Source organism: Chaetomium fimeti (genome assembly GCF_033439085.1).
Source record: "Chaetomium fimeti strain CBS 168.71 chromosome Unknown B0H64scaffold_2, whole genome shotgun sequence".
Classification (NCBI taxonomy): domain Eukaryota; kingdom Fungi; phylum Ascomycota; class Sordariomycetes; order Sordariales; family Chaetomiaceae; genus Chaetomium; species Chaetomium fimeti.
Window position 1 is genome coordinate 4,077,826 of NW_026944330.1, and position 21,959 is coordinate 4,099,784.

Below are 21,959 nucleotides of genomic sequence, written 5' to 3' on the forward strand. Positions count from 1 at the left end.
CATCGAGGTTTTTTTAGTGACCTTTCCCAAAGAGCCCAGAATTAAGGAAGAATCTGTCGAGCCCGTTGCCGCCGTGTCCAAGGGAATATAGCATGCCATTGGCTTCTTTCTCAAGAGTGATGGCGAGCTGGGCACCTATACAACCAAGACCGAACTCTGACTCCTACCGCCTGTGTCTTTACTAAAATGCCTAGGTATTAGTGAAGACGGCGGTCAACGTTCTCTACAGGGGCGAAGACTACCAGAAGCCTCTCCTCGACAGCATCGAACATATTCAAAAACGGAGCGACTAGATGATCCATGAGGCTCAAAACTCACACATGACCGGAACGAAAGAAGCCCTGAACGGAATCTTGCAAGGTACGGGATCTATTGGCTCAAACTAACCCAGTAACTAAGTACATCCTACTCATCGGAATGGATTCCTGACAACATAGTGCACAAGGAAACAAGCAAGACAGTGGACGGAGTATCTCAAAAGCTAGACTCGATGGCGGATTACACGGTCATCATTTTGGAGAAGCTTGACCAGCGTGAAGCCGCTGACCCAGCACTGCCAAATTCCCTCTTGAAGATGCTGAACTATGCTCGCGCGGAACAAAAGCAAGACCTCGATGGTAAGATCATTCCGTCTCCCGTGGAATGGAGTTATGTGCAGGCCCTTGACTGACAATCACGCGCCCCGGCCATGGTAGACATGCTCGAGGAACTCAACAAGTCCAGACCACCAACGCCTACCCCTGGGCGACAGCTTCCTTCGCAGCAAGTTTTATACTAGCTAAATCCAAGCATCACTCAGCAGCCGCGGGGCTCCCTACATGTGCCCCAGCTGCAAAACATGATGATCTTCCCCCAACTCCCTTTCCAGCAGTCGGGCCTTCAACAGCCGCCGTGGCTCTCCCCCCCATTCCTCCACGGCTTCCTCCCCCACCAACAACAGCACTACCTCAACCCACCGGTCCCCTTCGGATCCACACCCAAAACAACAGCAAACACCCAACCCACCCTCACCCGCGCCACCCTCCTCAGCCACCTCAAACATCCCCCCAGTCCTCGACGAAACCGACCTCTCCACCATCCTATCCACCAGCGGCGGCACCATCCCGCTCGCCAAGCGCCGGCGCGCCGACCTCGTCGCCAGCACGACCGCCTTCCGCGCCTGGCTCGTGGACGCGGGCCCGGCCGCGGCGCCGCGCAAGCCGCTCGTCCACGGTGACCTGCACCTGGTGCGCGGTCGTAATGGTAGTAGCGGTAGACGCGGTGATCCGCGCTACCTGTCGGCGCTGACGCGGTTTTGCGCGACGCTGGTGCGGGCGCTGCGTGCGCGTCCGGGGGAGTATGTGCCGCTGGTGTTTTTTTGTGGGAGTCATGTGGAGAGGGATGATATGTACTGTGGGGGGAGGGCGTTGGTGTGTAGTCTTATTGCGCAGTTGCTGCGGTGGGGCTTTGGTGGTGGTGGTGGTAGTGGGAATGGTGATAGCGCTCGTGGCAGTGGTTGGGTTGGCTTTGATGAGGAATTGCGGCGGGTACAGGAGAACGGCGCCGTCGACGGGGCGATACAAAATCAGTTGCGCGCTGTGGAGAGAGGGGAGGAGGGTGTTGGTGATGGCCTGGGCATCTCGAGGCTCTGCAACCTGTTTGCGTGCCTGGTTCGGCGGCTGCCACGCGGGGTGACGGTCGTCTGTATTGTCGAGGGCGTTTCACATTATGAGCTCGATGACTATGAGGACGAGATGCTCAGGGTGGTAGGTCGCTTGCTAGGCCTAATAAGCGACAAATCCATGGCTGCGGTGGTCAAGGTGCTAGCCACGAGTCCCACGACCACCGACTCGGTGCAGTGGAAACTTGAAGGTGACGACGACGACGGGACTTGCTTTCTCTCCTTGGCCGAGGACCGCCCGATGGGACAAGCGGGAGGTATGCCACGACTCTGGGGAAACTCGGACGAGGACGAGCATTCTGGAAACTCAGATGTTTCCCTGTCGTCCGATTTGACGAACTCCGATGATTCAGACGATGCAGGGACCGATGGCAGGGCACAGATTCCAACCGCTGTAAGTCGCTAAAGGTAAGGCTACCTAAGTACCTACCTAGTTCACGTCGTGTGTCATTGAACATCATGCCACTTCACGGGATCTGTATCACAAGGCTTGGAGGCGGGGTGTATCTACACCTATGCTAATACTATAGTTGATCCACGTAGAGCCAACCATTACAAGCCACGCATAGTGATCCCCGTGTCGATTCTTGACAGTATTGTATACATCCCACGGGCTCAAGCTATTCATCCCGAAGCTCGGGTCCATGTAACGTTAAAGCATGTCAGGGGAGAAAACTCGGCCATCAAACTAATTCCGATTGTATTGTTTTCTAATTCATCTCCTTAGCAATGCCTGCACCGCCGCAACCTCCTTTCCTCGGTACTTAGTTATTGCCTTCCCCCTAATCTAGGCTTCCCACTTCCCTCCTCGGCGTTCTCCCAAACACAAGCGAATGAAGAACACCACGATCACAGTCTACCGCGTCTTATCTACCACTGCTCCGGGTTCGTTCTTGACTAGAATCGGAAACTTTACGCCTTCCTCGCCTCACTAACCGGCACAAACGCCTTCCGCTTCTTAAAGCCCTTGCCGGTCTTATTAGGCATCTTGATAGTGATACCATCAGTAACGAACGCCTCGCAAATAGCATCGAACTGGTCCGCCTCCACAAACGCCACCTTAACCGGACCTGGGTCCGGCGCGCCGGAAGCAGCCTCGAGATAGCTCAGCGCGCTGGCCATGCTCGACAGCTTGGGCTCGGTGCCGCCCAGGACCTTGATCAGCTTGGCCCTAATCTCGGGCGGGGACTTGTCAAAGACCACGGGGTAGGAGCGGTCCTTGTCCGCTTGGGGCGACCATTTCTTCCAGTGCGCCTCCATCCACGTGTCTTTGGTGCGCTGCTGCGCGTCAGCGTCGCCGTGTTCCGACGAGCCGGAAGGCCGCTTGACCGGGGCAGGGGGGGCGGGGGCCGACTTGCCGCCAGCGGCGGAGGAGGCCGGGGCTGGTTTGCCAGGTGCAGATGCGGAAGGGGTCGGGGTTGGCTTTGGTTTGTTGGATGCGGAGGGGGTGGGGGTTGGCTTGTTGGATGTGGACGCGGCCGGTCCGGACTTCGCAGCAGTGGTCGAAGCCGGAGTTGGAGTCGGTTTGGCAGGGGTAGAAGAAGACGACACTGTTTTGGCGGGAGTAGCGGAGGCGGAGCTTGGCTTCGTGGTGTTCGTCTTCGTGGTGTTAGTCTTCGCGGGCCCCGACTTGGCGGGAGTTGAGGGAGCGGGAGCGGTTTCCTTCTTGCGGTGCGCGTCGGGCATGATGGAAATGAGAAGTAAGAGTCGGACGGGGAGATTCCGGACCGTTGAGGGAGGGGAGTATGGTTTAAGTACAGTTCAAAGTCGAGGGTAGTAATTACTGGAACGCGTGTCAACTGGTACGGGGCTTGCAACAATCATAACCTTTTGAGTTCAAAGGGGTCGCCCAGAACTCTTATACTGTTGTGCACATCACAGTGGCAGTCCACAAACGAGCATCAGACGCTCTATGGGACCCTCGAGTTGCAAGTCATCTCACGGCTGTAAGCTTGTGCAGTGGTGGTGCAACTTTGACGCACTTCCGTCAGCCGCCGCCACATTGGTTGAAACCACCACGGCCACGCCACACAAATTATGATAATAGCCTTTACGAGGTGTCAGCATACAACTAGCCCTATCACAAATCAGACAGGCCATTATGATCCACCTCCCCGCCGCTGTTTGGTCTGTTGTTGAAGGGGCACACCAGAAGACTTTTAGTTCCCCGGCCCCCAACATGCGACAACAGCAACTATCGGAATACTAATCAGAACAACTTAACGATCGGCGCTTAGTCGTGAGTACAGGGATTACATTACCGGCATTCTGCTACCACGCAGGGTCCCCAATCACCCCTTCCACCGTCTAAGGTAGGCTTGGGCGGGGGGCCGCTTAGAAACACTGGACATTGTCCAGTGTTTCTTCTTGGTATTATTTTGAGACTGGATGGACTGCTGGGCCCCAGGGGTGAGCCATACGGCCCTTGGCCGCATGTTTGAGAAATGGCGGTAACCATTATCAATATGGGCAAGGGTACCTAGGCATGTACAGGTCGTCGCTGTACGAGACTTGACCGCCGTGCGGCCTCCCCCCGTGTCAACATACACATTTGGGAGGGTTGCCCTGGGAGCCGACAGTATAAAACGACGTTCTGTCCCTCACAAGCTACGCAATGGATCAGGACGGGCCGACAAGAAGAGCTGGATCACCATACTTCCACGGGTTACATATCACCATTTGCCAATCATACCTCCTGCCCTCTACTCGCCCCGACACTGGCTGTTGCAGGCGTCTCCTTTGTATTCTTTAACTTTCCACCCTCGCCTTTCCATCATAAGTAGCCCCGAGCCGTCACCAGCATACCCTTAAACACTTCCGTTTCATCCTAGCTGTTTCTTTGCTTTGGCAATCACTCGGCTCCAGTCATGAGCACAAGACATACCGGAACTGGAGGGGCTTCGTCGAGTAGCAGGCGGACACCGGCCGCCGCACCTCCTCCTAGCCACGTTAGTGGCAGAACCACGCCCGCGGCCCCGGTATCCCGAAGACCGCGGGCCTCGTCTACCGCAGGCGCGTCGTCGTCATCGGTGGCCCCTCCCGGACCGAAGCCTCTCTTTGGGCTCGAAATCGAAATTTTTGTCAAGCTTCGTCCTGAACTCGAACGGGCTATCATTCAACGGCGCCGAGAGGGGCATCAGCTCGACGAGGAGCATTGGCGGAACTGGGACTTTACGCTAAGCAACGGCACGGGCAATCAGCTCCAGAAGGAGAAGCAACGGGAATGCGTTGGGCAGGCTATCGAGGCTTTGATCGAAACTGCCTTGGGTCCGAGCCACGGCTGGTCGTGCGAGGCCGACGCGAGCTTGAAAGAATACAAACTGACACAGCCCCCTGAGCCGCTCAAGTGGTGTACGTGGATACTCCCTACATCCCCTACCTACTGTGGGCTATAGACTAATGCAACATCGCAGGGGGAATCGAGATCATCTCTCCGCCCATGTCGGCGGGGCGGCAGTGGCGGCAAGAGATTCACCAAGTCTTTGCCGCCGTTGCCGAGGAGTTCGAGCTCTGGACCAACTCTTTCTGCGCTTGCCATGTTCACGTTTCTCCAGGTCCCCTCAAGGCGAGCAAGTACACCTATGATCAGCTCATCCAGATTGGATGTGCCAGTTACTTCTGGGAAGATGCGCTTAAGACGATCCTCCCAGAGGAGCGCAAGAACAACAGATACGCCGAGGCTAACCACACGACGTTTGCTACCGCCGAGTACAATGGTGTTCCGCACTACGGTTGGGGACCCGTTTTCCAGTCCATCAGGAATGCGGCGACATCGGGTAAACAATGGGCAGCACGATTAGATGTATCCGCGGAGGAGAGAGCCGAGTACTCGTTAACCATGTTTGCCTGTCTAATGGCGGGAGCAAAAGTCACGGACCACGACCCGACCGATACTGCTACCAGATATCTGTCGAGCAACTTCCTTCCGCTCCCCCGACTGGGAACGGTTGAACTCCGTCGCCAGGCTGGAGTCGCCTCAGCCCAGAGCGCCATCTACCGGGCCCTTCTTGCCCTGTCTCTGCACGTCAGCGCCCTCCGGTACGACTTCGGAGCGGCCGCTTCGAGGCGGGACCGTCCCTCCCAGGCAGAGTTCTTCAAGGAGCTCGCTGGTTCTGTCAAGCTGCTGCCCCCCCAATGCCACGGCGACCGCTTCTTGAAATGGCTCAAGGACTGCGCGGCGGATTATGCACCCGGCGAGAGGGGCTTCACCGAGAAGGAGGTCAACCAGCGTGAGCATGCTTTCCACGCTCAAGACATGCCCCTCCCGCCTCCGCCCCCAGCTCCTACCGGACGGCGGCGCGAGGTATCAAGCGCTCGTCCGCCTGCACCTACGCAAGCAGCAACGCCGTCCCGCAATCCTCGCGTGGTCCCCACGCCATCTCGGCAGCCTACCATGGCGCCGGCGCAACCACCGCGCCAGTCACGCGGAGTAAGTTTTCCTATCCACCCCTAGCAACCAGTCCCTTCTCTCGCCTTTCCCATCCCCCAGCACCACACACTCAAACACCCAACTAACCCCCACCCCTTTCCCACACAAACAGCGCAGCAACTCCTACATCCCCCCCGCCCCCCAAGGAACAAGCCGCTCCTCCTCCGCCGCCCCCGCCGCGCGCAACCCCTACGAGATCTGGCACCCCGCCCCGGAGCCCACACCACAGCCTTCCCGGTACCCGGCCGCAACTCCGGCGCGGCAGCCGCCCGTCCGCCAGCCCTCGACCTACCCCTACCAGCCGGCGGTCGTCCCGGCCCCCGTCGTGCAGCCGTCGGCCTACCAGCAGCGCCCCGTGGTGGTGGTGCCGACGCATGTGCCGGTTATTCCGCCGACGTATCCGCAGGGGCAGCAGCAGGGGCAGGGCGGGCATTATTACCAGGGGCAGAATCCGTATTATCGGTGATTCAGGTAAGGTAGGTCTTGTTGGGTGGAGTGCCTGGAGTGGGGGAGGGGGTGGTTTATTGATGGGGTAGTTTGGGAAAGGAGGGAGAGGAGGGCCTCTGTTGTTGGTTGGTTGATGTGTGAGGGAACGTGGCGACGCGATGGGGATGGTAAGTTTGCTACGGTGTTGTCGAGGTGAAGTACGGTTTGGGCAGGACCCGCGTAAAGTACCTATCTTGGTAGAGTGGTGGAAATGGAATAACGGGAGCCGTTAATAGATTGGCCAGGGTTTCTTTATTTTGTGAGTTTCCTGTATAATATGGTGTATTCTGACTCATCGGGTACACGGTCGCAAGTTTGATGCGGACAGTCGTGTCGATACCCTCTCCCAAATGCCGTGAAGGGTGAATTATTGTTCCCTACCTTGACTTTCCGACCTTCTCAGTCCTCACTCAGAAGCCTAACGGACATAACTGGCGAATTGTATTGATAGGTAGTGAAATGGTGTATATCAGGCAATTTCAAACTCCTTGGAAGCCTACTTCGGGGCCTTGCTTCGTTACGCCAGGCCATGTTTCGGGTCTAGCTCATTTTCAACGTCCACCCAACCCTTCAAGATATCATCAGGACTTTCCTTGACCGGTGCGGGCTTATGCCCTTCAATCATTGGTGACACACTCCCTAGCCCTTCGTCTTTGGACGCCCCGAGACTTCCGCTTTCCTCCTGGGCAGGTGCTTGTAAAAAGGATGGAGCGAAGAAGCCGTTGAAGAAGCTAGCGTAGAAACCGGTGTGTTGAGGAATGTTTATGACGGGCTGCTTTGGCGCTTCTACCTTCCCATAAGCCCGCTCTTGAACCTTCAGCTCGACATGCAGGTCCTCAAGGCTCCGAGTATTAGCTGTAACATTGTCCGTTAGTCACATGGTATTATGTATGGGGCTTGAATGAAACAGGACTCTACCTTTGGCCAAGCAGGAATTTGGCGGCGACTTTGACTGCTGCGTTCCTCGCGCTGCAGCTGTGTTCACTCTGTTAGTTCTGCCGACACCCCCACCATAAGAACGGCTGCGATCGACCAAAGCAAGATCCTGAGATCGTTCCTCCTTCGTGATTCCCCCCTTAAGTCTTTTCTCCCCAGCCTGTTTGTCCAAGGCTTCTATTCACAATAATTAGCGGAAACCTACTGTCGTTTACTAGTGTGCACTTGCGCTGTAGAAGATCCATGACCATATTATGGTACTCCCGCTTAACCTGGGCGTCCTCGTCACGCTTGTTCCTTGCGGCCTTGAGCCCAGCCTCTCTACAAGGTTGGGTGACGACGTCGACAAGCTCTTCAAGAGAATGTGTCTCGAGGCCGTCATCAACCGCTCCCCTTGCCACCCGGCGGACTTCAATCCACGGAGGGAGGTGGCCCTTTCCATGCCACATTTTCCGTTCTATTGAGAGACACGGTACCCTAGTGTCAGGAATGGCGCGGTTATGTCTGACTGGGCTGTCACGACTTACTCTGAATCGGCCAGTTTATGATATCAGGGACTGTGGTCGATACGGGTGTTGCTGGACTTGTCAGCGTTATGGCTATAGCGAGGCAGGAATCCCGTCTCAACTTACTGGGTCTCTGACCTCCCGTTCTCGGTTGAAAGGGCATTGTTGGTGAAGGGATAACCGGGTCCAAAGTACATGGAAGCAAGGGATATTGTTATGCTAATATGGGCTTCAAGTACTTCTTGCTAGGTATTTGCTTTAAGACCCGAAATAGGTTACTTACCTACTTATAGTCCGCATCTCCTTTTTCTGAGTCAACTTTGTGAACCGTAGAGCGGCATGTGCAACTGTGGTTGGTTTAACGGACAGGCTGGCGGTAGTGAAACGCCCATAGTGACCAAGAATACTATTGTTACTCTCGTTACATCCGGCTGCTCAGAGCACATGCGTATCCGACGGCTCATGGTGGGTATGCTGGTGGCTAGCGGGTAACCACGTAGTCCCGCTGGTCGTACCTTATTACCAGTGTTTAAGGACCTTTTCTGTTTGTTGCCATCGGTCCCACTGGATGGGTATCGGTGCCAGCAAAAGCCCTCGTAACAAGTTCAAGTCATGAGGCTCGGTTGAGCTCTTCCAGCTTGTGGTCCAGGAGCACAGAAAGGGGCACAGCTGGATGTTAGGGTTAGGGTCTTCCTTCCCCTTCCCCTGAGAAGTGGCTTCGCTCACCACCAAATCAGAGGCCGATGAGCCAGCCCTGCCAGCGGAGGTTGCCAAGCCGTCGGCCGCGTGTTTTGGCCAACAGAGGCACGTGTTTCATGATGGGGCCTGTTCGATATCGACCCCTCCCCCTCATCAGGCTCACCCCAAGCAAGCCCGAATAACCTCCGATTTGTGTTCGCTGACCCTCATCACGATATTTTCGAACAATTACTAGAGAACGATAAATTTACCGGCGAAATCCGACATCATGGTATGCATGCCCCTTGCATAAACAGTGAAAATTACCCTGAATCGGCTCCAAATCCCATCTCTTCCTCCCCTCCCTCGGCGTTAAGCAATCGATGACTGACTGCGTTGTGGTTTCGTCCCAGGCCCCGCACAAGCTGTCAGATGAGGAAGTTTCCCAGTACAAGGAGGTTTTCCAGATCTTTGTACGTTGATTATCATACTAAAACCAAGTCACGCGACTCGCTGCAACTGCGTGTACGGCATGGCATGGTATGGCATGGGGATGGCATGGTGACAGTGGCTAATCCGTGTTTGTGGCTGTGCCGATGCAGGACAAGGATGGCACTGGTGAGTTTCTGCCGTTAGGCTTCCGTCTCCACGATGTCTCTGTCTGACAAAGCCGTCTAGGCGATATCACTGCCGATGAACTTGGTGAAGTCATGCGCGAGCTCGGCCTAAACCCCAGCGAGGCCGAGCTGCATGATCTCGTCAACGAGGCCGACCTAAACAGCGATGGGGTCATCTCTTTCGAGGGTAAGGACTTTGCGTCCTCGCTCACCCTCTTCTCCGATATTGGTTGTTAACATACACACCCACAGAATTCCTTGCCCTCATGTCTCAATCGGTTAAGGAGCTGGACACGGAGCAGGAACTCCTCAACGCCTTCAAGGTCTTCGACAAGGACGGTAGCGGTACTATCTCGAGCGATGAGCTGCGTAACGTGCTCAAGTCCCTCGGGGAGAACCTGACCGACGAGGAGGTCGACGAGATGATTAAGCTGGCCGACCGTAACGGCGACGGCTCCATTGACTGTAAGCTTCGGCATGTCCATCCTTGCTGCTTATATGCTGACTCTGTCGCAGACCACGAGTTCGCCAATATCATGAAATGAGAGCTGCGTGATGTATTGGTAGGAGGATACGGAAATATGAACGGTTCAAAGCTCCGATATTAGCGTTGGGTCAGCCCGCTTCAAGCCCTATTCTTCCTTTTTTGTTCTTCGTTCAACTTCCTTACTCGATTTTGACAACCTGGTAGTTGAAGTTGCAGATACCCCCAACATCCTGCATCTGATCCGTGACTGACTTCTTCCCTCGACCCTCCGCAATAACCTTCCCGTCCCCTGCCACCAACTGCACCACCTGCTCCCCCTTCTTCACATCAACCTGGTGCATGTTCATCCCCACCTTCCCATCAAACTCATCCACCACACTCCCCCCACTCAGAACCCTAATCTTCACCCCCTCGCTCTCCTTTCCCAACATAACCACCACATTCACCGCATCATCCGCCGCCTCCAAACCTCCCGGCGTCCCCAATCCCAACTTATCCCCCCAGCACTCCGCCCCCTTCAACAAAGGCCGATACCAAAACGCGCCCTCAAACCGCCCCTCCGGCAAAACCCCCGCAGCACCACCAGCACCCCCCTTCAGCGCCGCCACAAACGGTCTCAGCACCACCATCCACGCCTTATGGCCCCACCCCTGCACCATCTCAGCCATAACCGGATCCGGCATCGACTCGGGCCACAAATTCCCAAAATAATGCCCCTCCCCGGCATCATTCCACGTCAGCAGCTCCACAAACTCCGGCTGCATATCCAGCGCCCCGATCAGCCGCCGCGGCAGGTTCAGCCCGCCGATGCGGAACCAGTTCCCATGCTCCGGGTGGTGCTTCGCCTGGAACGTCGACAGCGGCAGCATGTATGCCTTTATCGCGTCGCGCGTCATGGCCAGGTTGGTGGCGTCGATGTCGAGCGTGCCGTTGATGGCCGAGGCGGACTCGCCCGAGCGCGGCCAGGCGGTCTCCCAGGACATGACGCCGTCCAGGCTGGGGAAGGTGGCGAAGATGGAGTCGGGGTAGACGCCGTCGGAGGAGACGGAGGAGTGGTCTTCGAAGTTGGGGACGAAGAAGGGGTTCTTGGCGCCGGCGGGGAGGGATTCGAAGACGGAGTTCCATTGTTGGTTGGCGTTGGATTGGGCGCCGCCGCGGAAGGTGCTGAGGAAGGGGCGGTTGTTGACGTGGTAGTAGGCCGGGTGGGTGATGTATTTTTTGAGGACCGGGGCGCAGTCGGAAGGGGAGGGGATCACGGCCATGTCCATGGAGAAGAAGAGCTTGAAGTTGGTTTGGGAGGAGGCCTCGAAGAGGAAGTCGAGCGAGGCGCGTGTCCACCACTCGTCGGGCTGCTGGACGTTGAGCGCGAAGGCGTCGAGGCCGAGGGATTGTGCTTCCTTGACGTCGGTGAGGGCTTGATCGATGGTACCCATGCCGCCGACCTGGTGAGGTTAGACTGTCTGTTACTTAGATAGTCGGAGTATAGTGGGATGTCTTACCATGTAATGGGCAAAAACACCCTGGACCTTCGCATTCGCCCTACCGGCGAAGAGCACGGCCAGGCATAGTGCCGCAACGAAGCGGATGAAGGACGACATGTTGATCACGCTGGTGTTGACACAACTAAGTCTCAACCATCGAAACATGGGCCATACTTGTACTTATAAAGACAATCCAGCGTAGGGTAGATGTTACAGCTCGACCACTGTCCAAGCCGCTCCACCTCGGCGCTTGTGAACCCAACGGTAAACCGGCATAGTTGCTTTGACGTGGCCACCAAGGCCGGCCGGCTCAAGACTCGAAACAATCCATTAATTTAAAGCTCACGGACAGACGTCGGCGTTTTACTCCGCACTGCAACAAACCGTTGTCTCAACAAACATAATCCTCACTGCTGAGCTGATATTACGCTACAGAGGGACAAGACAGGGGTAATTAAAGGGTCAAGAATGGCGGTTGCCTCGAGCGGCCCCTGAGCTAATGCGCCGAGTATTCGGGCCGGCGGTATTGTGGAGTAACTGCCAACTGCTCCGAGTTCATGGCGCAATCCTGAATGTTTCATCCCCGCCCTAACTGGTGACCGCAACGTGGGGTCGCCGCTGATAGGATTTACATTGGTTAAACTGGGGCTTCGGTGAGTGGGAACAACCTCTATCCATATCGGCATGCCCGCTGCGTGGTCCGTCACCCGGCCCGGGAAGGATTGGCCGAGGACAATCCGACAGAGCTACCTCGGAACGCAGTAGAGTAACGTAGAGGGCATGTGACGAACGACCTTCCTCATTCTTCCACGATGCAGACCGTCCACGAAACGCAGGCAAAGCTGTACAATAACGCAATGTATCGATGTATCGCCAGTTACTGCATCTTGCCACCCTGCCCAACTACGAGGCCAACGTCACCAACACGCCCCAATCATCCTCGCTGTCCCTCCTAATCTCCAGCGGATTCTGGTCCTTGACTAGCGCAAACAGACTGTTCCCCTTGAAGTAGACCGAAATGCCCCTCTTCCCGTCCATGCCCGAGATCCTGTACACCGGCCCCTCGGCATGCAGTTTATTCCGTTCCGGCATGAACTGCAAATCATGTTCCTGACACCACGCCTCAATGACCTCCCTGAAAGTGACCTCCTCCGGCCGCTTAGCCTCCACCCCAGCCTCCTGCACCTTCTCCCTCTCCCTCTCCCGCCGCCTCTCCCTCTCCCTCTCCCTCTCCTCCCTCCCCCCCTCCCGCCCCGTCTTCAGCGCGGGCCCCTTCTCCGGCGGCTCCAACTCCGCCCTCACCCTCGCCCCCAAATCCAGCGCCCGCTCAATCATCGCCGACCCCTTCTCAAACTCGGCCACAACCGACGGCAACACCCTAATCTCCTCCGGCAGCACCTCGTCCTGCCACCACTGAAACCACGCGCCAATCTCATTGTAATCCGCATCCTCCAGCAGCAGCCACTGGTACAGCGCGGCGTGCCAGGCAGGGAACAGCTCGGCGACCAGCACCTCGGCCAGCATGCTGGGCCGCACGACATCGGTCCACTCGAGCAGCCGGTCCAGCGCTTCCATGTAGGGGGCCTGGTCCTGCGGCTCGACGCGGAAGTTGGCGCGCAGGTGGCGTGCCATGCTGGGGAGGAGGTGGTTCATGACGAGCGGGCTCCACATGTCGCGGTCGCGACCGCTGGTGGTGGTGGGGCGGAGGATGTCTTTCCATTGCTTCAGGCCGGGGATGACGCCGCGGGTGAAGTCCCAGGCGTCGATGAGCTGGCGGAACTTGCGGCGGACGTCGGCGACGAGGCCGGTGGCGCTCTTGGGGTCGAGGTGGGTTGCGGGGAGGTGGGGCAGCCAGGGGAAGATCCAGCGGTGGGGGAGGTTGTGGGTGTGTTTCTTGGGCTGCCATTTCTGGAGCGCTTCTTCGAGCTTGCGGGTGATGTCTTGGAGGAGCTGGGCGCGTACGAAGGATGGGAGGATCGGGTCCCAGGCGTCGAGCACGGCGATGAGCGGGTCGGGGTCGCGGACGTTCCACTCGCGCACGGCGGCGGTGAGGGTGCGCAGCCAGAGCTCGTACATCATCGTTTCGTAGGGGGTGGCGGTTGGCTTGCGGTAGGTTTTCTTGGATTGGTGGTCGAGACCCAGCAAACCGCGGATGGAGTTCAGACCGTCCACGAACGCGGGTTTGGGCTCCTCGAGCGGTTCCCAGAGCTGGCGGTACTGGTTGAACAGGGGATGGATTGCGGCAACGGCTAGCGAGGCGAGCTCATCCTTGATCTGCGGGAGCATGGATGCAGACAGGGAGTTGTTTGCGTCTCCAAGTCCAGCGATAACTCGCCCGAGCCGGTAGCTCAGGTCTGCTTTCCTGTCCGCCTCGCCACTTTCGGTTGGTCTGGAAGCCGCTGTGCAAGCCGCCGTTACAGACTTGTTCCCTTGTAAGCTTGCTGAGAGCTCTTCCAGCCCTTGCTGTTCTTGTTTCAACTGCAGGTCCAGGAAGGCTTTCCGTTCTTGCAGATTCTGCCATTCTTCGAGGATAGCCATGAAGTCGTTCTGGGCGCGTTTGACAAGCTTCCGGTTTTCGGCCGCCTCTGTAGACTCGGCCGGCGCAACGCCTCCCGTTGGGGTCATCAATCCTGATGATGTGGTAAGCAGCTTCTTCCCCGGTCCCGTCATGTCGAGAATCGGTGTGAAGGCATCCGGTATGTTGAGTCCAGGGGCGGCCTTCTTGATCTCGTCCATGGTTAGGTATTTGGGCTTCTGCCGCCTCGGCGTACTGACACCGCTCCCGGCCCCGCTGCTGACACCGCCGGTCAAAGCCTTCTTCCGCCGCGCGGCCTTCTTCTTTTTTTCCTCCTCTTCCGAGTCTACCACCTCTTCTCCACGGAGACGTGCCTGTCGTTTCTCCTCCTCTCTCTCTTGTTTGGTTTTCTCCTTCACTGCACCCAACCCAGCTCCCTGGGGCCGAAGGTTGGCTTCGATGATGACATTCCGACCTTGGGCTTCCTTTCCGAGACCCTGCCCCTCGACGTATCCCATCTTGGCCATCATGCGGGCGCCGAAGGAATTGGTGTTGATTTTTGTCTTCCCGCCTCTTGCCTTGCTAAAGGCACTCGGCATTGCGGCGCGGGGTGTAGCGGGCTCATCGTCTTTGACCAGCAGGGTCGGGCCCCGTTGTGACATTGGCGTGAAGCCGTTACCGAGGGGGTTGGCTTCGTTGGCCTTCGACTTGACAAAGCTCGGGGGAGGGACCGCTCGTTTTGTGGGAACTCCTTGTTCCGTTGGGGGCGTCCACCCGAGGCCTTGCCCTGCAGCGGCACCGGCACCGGCACCCTTGAACCCCAAACCCACGCCGCCCATGTCTTCCTCTTCCTCTTCATCCTCCCCTGCGTCGCTTGGGACGGCGCCAGGGTTGGCATCATCGTACTCGTTATCTTCGTCTTCGTCGCCCTCGTCGTCGGAGTTTGCCTTGGCCTTTGCGGACGAAACGAAGCTCACGCCCTTATTTCGGAGACTCTTGTGTTTCCATTTCCTGCTCGACCCTTCGTCCTCGCTTTCGGACCCGAATATCCCCAGCGCGGCGCTCTCCTTCGCGTCGCGTCCTGTACGGCGCTTCTTGCGGGGGTTGAAGTCGGCGAATTCACTTTCGTGGGGATTGCGCGATGGCATCAAATATTCGTCTTCCTGCTCGGCATCGGACTCGGAAGACGAGTAATCTGCTGCGCTCGCCTTGTTCAGGCTAGCCGGATCGAATCGCATCTCGTCGAGTCGCGCCATGGTGGCGATGGCGTTGGTGTTGGAGCTGCGGGAGGGTTTGTTGCAATGTTTTTTGTTCGCTGCGGTTTTTGCTCCAGGCACCTTGAGGGCAGCGGGCCTTCCGTTTCGATGGTGGCGTCACAAGCTGCAGCTTCGGCCCCGGTCCGCATGGTGAAAGCAGGTGCACGGTCCTGCTTCGTTGATCGGGGTTATGCAGCTAACGACATGTAACGCCCACAACGATCGTCCATCCTTGTCGTTTACGGATGAGTGAGGGAGTTCCTCCGTACCCAGTACCTTAAATCGGTGTTAACTTGGGCGTAGAGGGTTTTCCAGATCACTGCGACGTACATGCCTCTTTTAGTTTCTGTAACGCTAAATATAACGCTACACATATCTCTAGGTATGTACATATATCATGGTTCCGATTACATATAATACATCGGTACCGAATATCTCCTCCTGCACCCCGCGGGACCCCCCTAGCGGTCCCGACCGAATTTCCTCATCAGGTACTCATACAAACATGTCCCGCGTCCACCAAGCTTTCCAAGCTGCTATCCTCATCGCCTTAGGTTTCTTCTCAAGTTCTTAATCTCAATCAGAATTGCTAAACCCGTCATGGCAATTCTCATTCTAGAACCCGACGTCGATGGCCGTGCCCGGGTCTCGATTGAACACAGTGGCGCGCGGCACGCTGAGGTCGGCCGGCTGCTTGGGTCTGTTGGCCACGATATCGACATGCCGCTACTCGAAAACGCCAGGCCGGAAGAAGATCCTCTCCCCTGCCGCGAGCCGGTTGAAGAAACCACCGCTGTTAGCCGTCATTTCTCGGCCCAGATCCACGCCCTATACCGACAGTTGGCCGACTACCAGGCGAGAAGCGCAGCCGAGCTAGCCGAACTAAAGCTAGCACCTATAGATACGGAAAACGGCATTGTAGTCAAAATGACGGTTGGGTGCCAGTCCTTTACTAGCTACCCGCATTGCCAGCACCTCATCTACCACGCGCGCCGCCTGACACTCCATGACTTGAACCCAGAGACGCTCCCTACGCTGCCGTTTGTGCGTAAGCTTCGCATTGCGCAGGGCTCTGGGCCCCGGCGAGAGTTCCATTTCAGCCGTGTCCGGCCTGTCTCTTTACGCGTACCTCTCGAATGCCTCGTCCATCTGCCCTCCGTAGCGGAGATTGACTGCCCGTGGCTGTGGGAGTGGCTCCCGGTCCCCGCGGCCGGCCGGCCCATGCGCCACTTTACACGGGTCTGGGAAGGGCCCTGGCGAGATGCGCGTCACGAGTTTGGCGCTGCTATGGAGAAGCAGGAGGAGCTGCTGGGTCTGCGAATCCCTACCTCCTTGACCAAGGCCAGGCTGTGGTTTTGGCAACCGAGACTTGCTTTGGAAAACAACCAGGCGCTGGCGATGGCAGACCTCGTAGCGCCAGCCGAGCGGGACCCCCTGTCGGTAGGAGTGTGTATACTAGCGGCCCAGCTACAGGAGCTCAACCTTAGAGCCTTTATCACCGAGCATCTATTCCCTGCCCCCGAGGCGCCGCAATGGTCACGTATGCGACGGCTTACCATCGAGTTCCACCCACTACGACCAGACGGTAGCTGGTATTTCGTTGGCCCACGAGGGGAGGACCCTTACCCAGAGGGCTTTGCTATCTCCGAAGACCACTACCCTCCCCTACAGACTACGGCTGAGGACGAGGATGTGGACGAACAGTGGGACGAGGATCCCCAGGGCGGCGAAGAGGTCGAGTTTTTCCCGGATGTATTCCGTACCGAGCCGGTCAACGAGCGGATTGGACCTCTACTATCGGGCTTTGCTACGGCGGTAAAGAATATGGGCGCCCTTGAGGATGCTGAGCTGTTTGCATCCCTAGCGTGGCATCCTTCTGAAACTCGCGCAAACGAGTATGGAGATGATATGGTGCCGAATAACCGTGGAAACGGTGTATATAGGTGGGGTGTAGGATATGTCGCTAGCAATAGCGGTGGGAACGGTAGGGAGCGGCACGCGCTGGTCCAGTGGCAGGTTGGTGATTGGAGGCCAAGTCAGGGTGTGCTAGACCTGTTCGAAAGTCTAGGGCAACAGGAGTGGTTGGATTTTGAGTCATGCTCACGAACAAACTAACGAGGGGGGAACTGTATGTACTTCGTACAATCCATTTCCCTCTTTGGGAAAAGGCACCTGAAATACCTAACTAATGCGGAAATCCATTTCCCTCTTTGGGACAAGGGCCTTGAAATAATGGGGTATCGTACACGTAAATACATGGGCAATCAATATACCGCCTATAACTTTCCTCCTCCATCCCACCTCACTCACTCAAAGACATCACCCAACCTGCCTCAGCAACCAGCTAATCCCAAGTCCATCCCGTCGTCTCATCCCTCCGCCAGCGTCCCATATCACCTCTCGATCCTCCGCGCCATCTCACGCAGGGCCGCCATATCCGCCTCATCAGCCAAGTCCAGGTACTGCTGGATGACGCTCACGACCTGCTCCTCGAAGCCGGCGAACTGAATGCGGGGAAACGCGTCTTGCGTTCCCTCGTCATCGATATTCAGCCCCTTGGCCGTGACATTGCCGATGGGACCAGCAGGACCAGCAGGTGGCGACACCCCAAAAACGTCCGGAAACCGCGCGCACGCGATGCGCGGCACATCCTCCCACGCGGCCGGCCGGGCGACAATATAACCACAGCCGCCGGGGACGGTACCCTGGTGCAGGGCGCGGACGTGCACTTTCGCGAGGTCGTCCACGTGCACCGAGACGGCGGCGTGCGTGCTGCCGCGGGGGCGCCGCCGCCGCAGCCCCGCCGCCCGCAGCGCCGCCATCACCAGCGTGTTGCCCCCCTGCAGCGCGCGCGGGAGGGTGGTGGCGGTGTGGTGGGGGCCCAGCACGAAGCCCGGGTGCAGGTGCACGAGGTCGAAGTGGGGGGCGTTGGCGGTGACCCACGCGTCGGCGGCCTGCAGGGCCGAGATCTTGGAGGCGACGTAGGCCGCGACGTCGCTGCGGTAGGGGGCGGGTTCCAGCGGCGCGCGGTCGAGGGGCGTGTATGCGCGCGCGCCGCCGGGGGCGCCGCCAGGGCGGGAGAGGTCCTGGAAGGGGATGAGCGCGGCGAGGGAGCTGGTGACGACGACGCGGGCGACGGTGGGCACCTTCGCGGCCGCGCGCAGGATGTTGAGGGTGCCCTCGACCGCGGGCCGGATGAAGAACGTGCCGTCGTCGTTGGCGTAGACGACCTTGGCCCCCGTCGCCACGGGCGAGGCGCAGTGGATGACGTTGGTTACGCCCTCCATCGCACTGTCGTACGCCCCGTCGACCATGATGCTTGGGACGATGGCGAAGCTCAGGCGGGGTCCAGGATTTGTCGCCTGGATCGTCGGGCGGCGCTGGAGGTCGCGCTCCTTGAAGTGCGAGCGGACGACGGCTCGCACGCGGTAGCCCTCCTTGAGGAGGTGCTGCAGGACACTTGAGCCTACTTGTCCATTTGCTCCCGTGTGGAGGACAAGAGGGCCAACAGCAGTGGAGGGGCGGCGCGGCAATCCATGATGTCTGGGAGATTGCCGGCGGTGTGGGTGAGGAAGCCTCCTGTGCAGTCCGGGGGTTGGGGAGGGAAGCGAAGAGGTCTGTGGAGGAGCTGAGGGTGGACTGCAGTGGTTGTAGAAGGTGAGAAGTCCGGAGACCCAAGACCTAAGGGACACGGTCCTCGGGGGGTATTTCTACCATTTCGATCGCCCGCTAGCAAGGTGAGTCGCCGGCTGGGCACTTCTTTCACAGTCTAGACCCCGTGAAATGATCACTTGAGATGGTTTGCAGCCCCGATTCAAGCGTCATAGTGACGGTTGGGTCGGCCTCCCGCTCTGTTTCTGCTCTCCGTGTGACACTTCACCGTCATTGATTCAGGACAGGTGTCTTCTGAAGCCCGGGCCGATAGTTACTCCACTTGATGGTCTCGGGTCAGTTCCGAGCTCTCAAAGATCGTCGGTATCATGTGTGTTGTTGACTGTCCCTCAAACCACTCCAAGTACGTACGCGTAGTATCTCTCACGGTCTCGGCTCGCCTGTTACCTGGGTGCATGGGCCGATGGGCGAGAACACTCGAAGTTGCCCCAAGCTCCATTGTTATGCTTGGGAATGACATGGATAATGCATAAAATTTCCCTGTCGACACGAACCGCATTAAGTAAAGCGCGGACGGCGTTCAGACGATTTCTTCGAGGGCTACCCTTGATGGTCTTCAACCGCGATCAATTACGATCAGTTTGTCATTGCTGATACCGCATGATTCATCAAGTTCAGTTGCTACCGAATTTAATCTAAACTCGCACCCAAGCCATCATCATCAAAGGCCCTCATAACCCAGAGGCGGTCGCCTAGCACTACCTCCCGCAACATACGATATTCACCCAAGCTTGTGACTCGTTGATGAAGAGGTAATTACCTACCTGAGTTACTCGGCCCATGAAGGCGGCCAATTGTGTTACTTTTGGGATGAGAGTGGGCGAGACGTAAAGGTTGGCGTATTAGTGCAAAGCTGCGAGTACGAGTCACCAAACCCGTCCTAACCTTCACCTGATAGGTATTCTGCAGGACGACTCCAACGAGATCCCGCTCGCGTTCCCGAACCGAGGCCGCCTCTGTAGCGGCCAGCTACCTGTCTTTACCACAAACGGCGTCAGCGATGAAAGCCTCCTACGAGCTTACAAGTGCCAAGGGTTCAAACAAAAATGGCACAGCCCCAGCGCTTTCATCTTCGCATATGTCCTGCACCTTCTTCTTCAGCACCTGGCATTGATATTTGCTGGAGCCGTTGCTGCCAGTACGGCCCATGGGATGCCAAGTCAAACGGAGCAGGCAATCCTCTGGCCACGATAACTGGTGGCTTGTTGAATGTGCGATTTTTGCTGGTGGGCAGAATGTGTGTGCGGTTTGTTGGGTACGAATCGCGGCCGCCGCAGGATGCGGGTGCCATGCGGCGGGAACTTCGATGTTGGCCCGGGATGGAAGTTTCAAGTGTGTTGGCCAAGTTCGCAGCCGGGTTGGGGGTTGCTACTTGCTCAGCCACATGGCTGGGTTGGATTATTTAACAATTGCTCGACATTGAGTTGTTCTGTTTGTTAATCATTGTTATCGACTACCCAGGTACTGCTGTATTATTTTGCCAACGTAACTGAACCTCTAAGTTTCAACGGAAGTCAACACTCAGGCACACACCACTATTACCTCGAGTCCGGAGCCATGGTGCACTCGCAAGCAGCCTCAACCCCCGAACCCCATCCGGGTATGGTCCTCAAAAACGACCGCCATACAAGCAGCGAGGCACCTGTCGGCCCCGTGGTGAAGCCGCAGGTCAGGGGCCCGCTAGAGTTGGACGCGGCGGTTGTCAAAGGTACGAGTTGGAAGTTGACAAATGCACTTCGACCTCAGAGGGAATTAACCGTTTCTGCTAGCATTGCCGGTGCCTGGGTCAAAGCTCGTAAGTGCGAGGGAATATGGCTCATCCCTCTGGGGCGGGGTCGGAAAGATCACGGTTGATGTTCCTGGCGAGGGGGTAAAAGATTACTTTCTCAAGGTGAGTTTACCCTCGGCAGATCCACCGGGCATTGATCTAGGACCAGATATGATGCTCACAATAACATCACGTGCAGACCGTGAACCAGGGAAATATCGGTCGTGCCATGGTTCACGGCGAGTTTGAGTCCCTCAACGCGATCCACACCGTTTTTCCAGATTTTGCTCCCCAGCCCCATGCTTGGGGCCAGTACGAGGACTCACAAACCTGGTTCCTACTCACCGAGTTTCGCCATATCGGGAAACAGCCCGCAGAGCCTGTTGCGTTCACGGAGCGCCTGGCGGAACTGCACAAGAAGTCCACCTCACCTACAGGCAAATTCGGCTTTCATATGACGACTTGCCACGCCAAGCTGCCGCAGGCCGTAAACGGTTGGGAAGATTCCTGGGCTGTGCTATACCGCAAACAGATGATCCGAATGATCAAGCTCGACGAAGAAACGAACGGCGTATGGCCCGAGTTCAAGGCAGTCAGTCAGCTCCTCGTAGACAAGGTTATCCCGAGGCTTCTGGAGCCGCTACAGTCCGATGGCCGCAGTATCAAGCCTTGTTTGGTACACGGCGATTTGTGGGACGAGAATACGGCCATGGACGCTGTGACCGGCAAGCCCTTCATCTTCGATCCGTGCTGCTTCTATGCCCATAACGAGTACGAGATGGGCAATTGGAGGGCGGCAAGGGTCAGGCTAAGCGCCAAGGAGTATATCGAGGGCTATAAACAGTCGTATCCGCCTTCGGAACCCCGTAAGTGACCGGAATAGGGTGATTGGCTTGATACCGAACGCTAACGCGCGGCCTAGAGGAAGAGTGGGATGACCGTAACCTACTTTACTCGCTCCGTTTTGACCTGGGTTGTGCTATCAACATTCCAGGTCCTAGCAACCCGCAACGTCCGATGTCAGTAACAACCCCATGGTCAGAAGGCTTACCCACTAACACGTCGTAGTGTCAAAGATAATATGACCCTCTTGTGCGCCAAGTTCTTCCCAGAAGAACTCCGATCCCTCCAAAACACATTAGCCAAGCGGCCTCAGGAGTAATCTACGAGGAAACTTTAAGATGGACTGACTAACAAACCCGGCACGATGGGAAGGCAAGAAAAGATATGGGATTGGGGTAGATGGAAATGAATAGCAAGGCGCTTAGACGTGGACTGTTTGTTGGTCTTGAACGGAAATGTATCGGTAGTAGATTGAGCGGTTGTTTTTCAAAACGCTAGCCGCGATTTCTGTGGCTCGATCACTAGACTGAAATCAGAATAATAGCGACTTGAGTATCCCAAGATGGGGATGCTCTGAGAATTCAGATCTCGCATCCCGCCGGTCACTTCGCCGACATGCACACTC

The 21,959-nt window shown here is 57.1% G+C and overlaps 10 protein-coding genes across 10 annotated transcripts; 5 read left to right on the forward strand and 5 right to left on the reverse strand.

Moving 5' to 3' along the window:
• Nucleotides 1-490: 490 nt before the first annotated feature.
• On the forward strand, nt 491-2,229 carry B0H64DRAFT_455397 (uncharacterized protein; the record flags this gene model as incomplete). The annotated part of the gene is made up of 3 exons (XM_062807302.1): nt 491-617; nt 1,051-2,054; nt 2,191-2,229. 3 exons carry the CDS (start codon nt 491-493, stop codon nt 2,227-2,229), a joined length of 1,170 nt encoding a protein of 389 aa, XP_062662965.1.
• A 343-nt stretch (nt 2,230-2,572) lies between these two features.
• B0H64DRAFT_371797 (uncharacterized protein) lies at nt 2,573-3,346 on the reverse strand (the record flags this gene model as incomplete). The annotated part of the gene is made up of 1 exon (XM_062802183.1): nt 2,573-3,346. One exon carries the CDS (start codon nt 3,344-3,346, stop codon nt 2,573-2,575), a length of 774 nt encoding a protein of 257 aa, XP_062662966.1.
• Nucleotides 3,347-4,527: 1,181 nt separating this feature from the next.
• Nucleotides 4,528-6,113, forward strand: B0H64DRAFT_318726 (putative amidoligase enzyme-domain-containing protein; the record flags this gene model as incomplete). Its single annotated transcript, XM_062800403.1, has 2 exons — nt 4,528-5,011; nt 5,074-6,113. The coding sequence occupies 2 exons, from the start codon at nt 4,528-4,530 to the stop codon at nt 6,111-6,113; spliced, it is 1,524 nt and encodes a 507-aa protein (XP_062662967.1).
• Nucleotides 6,114-7,092: 979 nt separating this feature from the next.
• B0H64DRAFT_371799 (uncharacterized protein) lies at nt 7,093-8,180 on the reverse strand (the record flags this gene model as incomplete). The annotated part of the gene is made up of 5 exons (XM_062802184.1): nt 7,093-7,430; nt 7,494-7,544; nt 7,717-7,968; nt 8,039-8,089; nt 8,144-8,180. The coding sequence occupies 5 exons, from the start codon at nt 8,178-8,180 to the stop codon at nt 7,093-7,095; spliced, it is 729 nt and encodes a 242-aa protein (XP_062662968.1).
• Nucleotides 8,181-8,870: 690 nt separating this feature from the next.
• Nucleotides 8,871-10,055, forward strand: B0H64DRAFT_388496 (uncharacterized protein). The gene is made up of 6 exons (XM_062803275.1): nt 8,871-8,987; nt 9,109-9,168; nt 9,298-9,313; nt 9,374-9,499; nt 9,565-9,777; nt 9,829-10,055. The coding sequence occupies exons 1-6, from the start codon at nt 8,985-8,987 to the stop codon at nt 9,855-9,857; spliced, it is 447 nt and encodes a 148-aa protein (XP_062662969.1). The 5' UTR covers nt 8,871-8,984; the 3' UTR covers nt 9,858-10,055.
• B0H64DRAFT_422896 (glycoside hydrolase) lies at nt 9,979-11,408 on the reverse strand (the record flags this gene model as incomplete). Its single annotated transcript, XM_062805584.1, has 1 exon — nt 9,979-11,408. The coding sequence occupies exon 1, from the start codon at nt 11,230-11,232 to the stop codon at nt 9,979-9,981; it is 1,254 nt and encodes a 417-aa protein (XP_062662970.1). The 5' UTR covers nt 11,233-11,408.
• Nucleotides 11,409-12,098: 690 nt separating this feature from the next.
• B0H64DRAFT_100503 (GC-rich sequence DNA-binding factor-like protein-domain-containing protein) lies at nt 12,099-15,153 on the reverse strand. The gene has a single exon (XM_062797646.1). The coding sequence runs from the start codon at nt 15,049-15,051 to the stop codon at nt 12,184-12,186; it is 2,868 nt and encodes a 955-aa protein (XP_062662971.1). The 5' UTR covers nt 15,052-15,153; the 3' UTR covers nt 12,099-12,183.
• Nucleotides 15,154-15,343: 190 nt separating this feature from the next.
• B0H64DRAFT_388502 (uncharacterized protein) lies at nt 15,344-17,322 on the forward strand. The gene has a single exon (XM_062803276.1). It carries the CDS (start codon nt 15,652-15,654, stop codon nt 17,164-17,166), a length of 1,515 nt encoding a protein of 504 aa, XP_062662972.1. The 5' UTR covers nt 15,344-15,651; the 3' UTR covers nt 17,167-17,322.
• B0H64DRAFT_472587 (uncharacterized protein) lies at nt 17,314-20,056 on the reverse strand. The gene is made up of 2 exons (XM_062807944.1): nt 19,747-20,056; nt 17,314-18,500 (listed from the first exon to the last, which is right to left on the reverse strand). Exons 1-2 carry the CDS (start codon nt 19,870-19,872, stop codon nt 17,445-17,447), a joined length of 1,182 nt encoding a protein of 393 aa, XP_062662973.1. The 5' UTR covers nt 19,873-20,056; the 3' UTR covers nt 17,314-17,444.
• A 269-nt stretch (nt 20,057-20,325) lies between these two features.
• On the forward strand, nt 20,326-21,737 carry B0H64DRAFT_422898 (Fructosamine kinase-domain-containing protein; the record flags this gene model as incomplete). Its single annotated transcript, XM_062805585.1, has 5 exons — nt 20,326-20,431; nt 20,493-20,614; nt 20,691-21,357; nt 21,414-21,510; nt 21,560-21,737. The coding sequence occupies 5 exons, from the start codon at nt 20,326-20,328 to the stop codon at nt 21,651-21,653; spliced, it is 1,086 nt and encodes a 361-aa protein (XP_062662974.1). The 3' UTR covers nt 21,654-21,737.
• Nucleotides 21,738-21,959: the final 222 nt, after the last annotated feature.

What these genes read in the sequence shown, in the direction of transcription:
- B0H64DRAFT_472587 (XM_062807944.1), bottom strand. Translation starts at nt 19,872, where the DNA reads ATGGGCCGTACTGGCAGCAACGGCTCCAGCAAATATCAATGCCAGGTG. An exon ending in TGTTTGAACCCTTGGCACTT is followed by an intron (nt 18,501 to 19,746) that starts GTAAGCTCGTAG and finishes AGTGTCCTGCAG; the next exon opens with CACCTCCTCAAGGAGGGCTA.
- B0H64DRAFT_388502 (XM_062803276.1), top strand. Translation starts at nt 15,652, where the DNA reads ATGGCAATTCTCATTCTAGAACCCGACGTCGATGGCCGTGCCCGGGTC.
- B0H64DRAFT_388496 (XM_062803275.1), top strand. An exon ending in TGGGGTCATCTCTTTCGAGG is followed by an intron (nt 9,500 to 9,564) that starts GTAAGGACTTTG and finishes ACACACCCACAG; the next exon opens with AATTCCTTGCCCTCATGTCT. An exon ending in CGGCGACGGCTCCATTGACT is followed by an intron (nt 9,778 to 9,828) that starts GTAAGCTTCGGC and finishes ACTCTGTCGCAG; the next exon opens with ACCACGAGTTCGCCAATATC.
- B0H64DRAFT_100503 (XM_062797646.1), bottom strand. Translation starts at nt 15,051, where the DNA reads ATGGCGCGACTCGACGAGATGCGATTCGATCCGGCTAGCCTGAACAAG.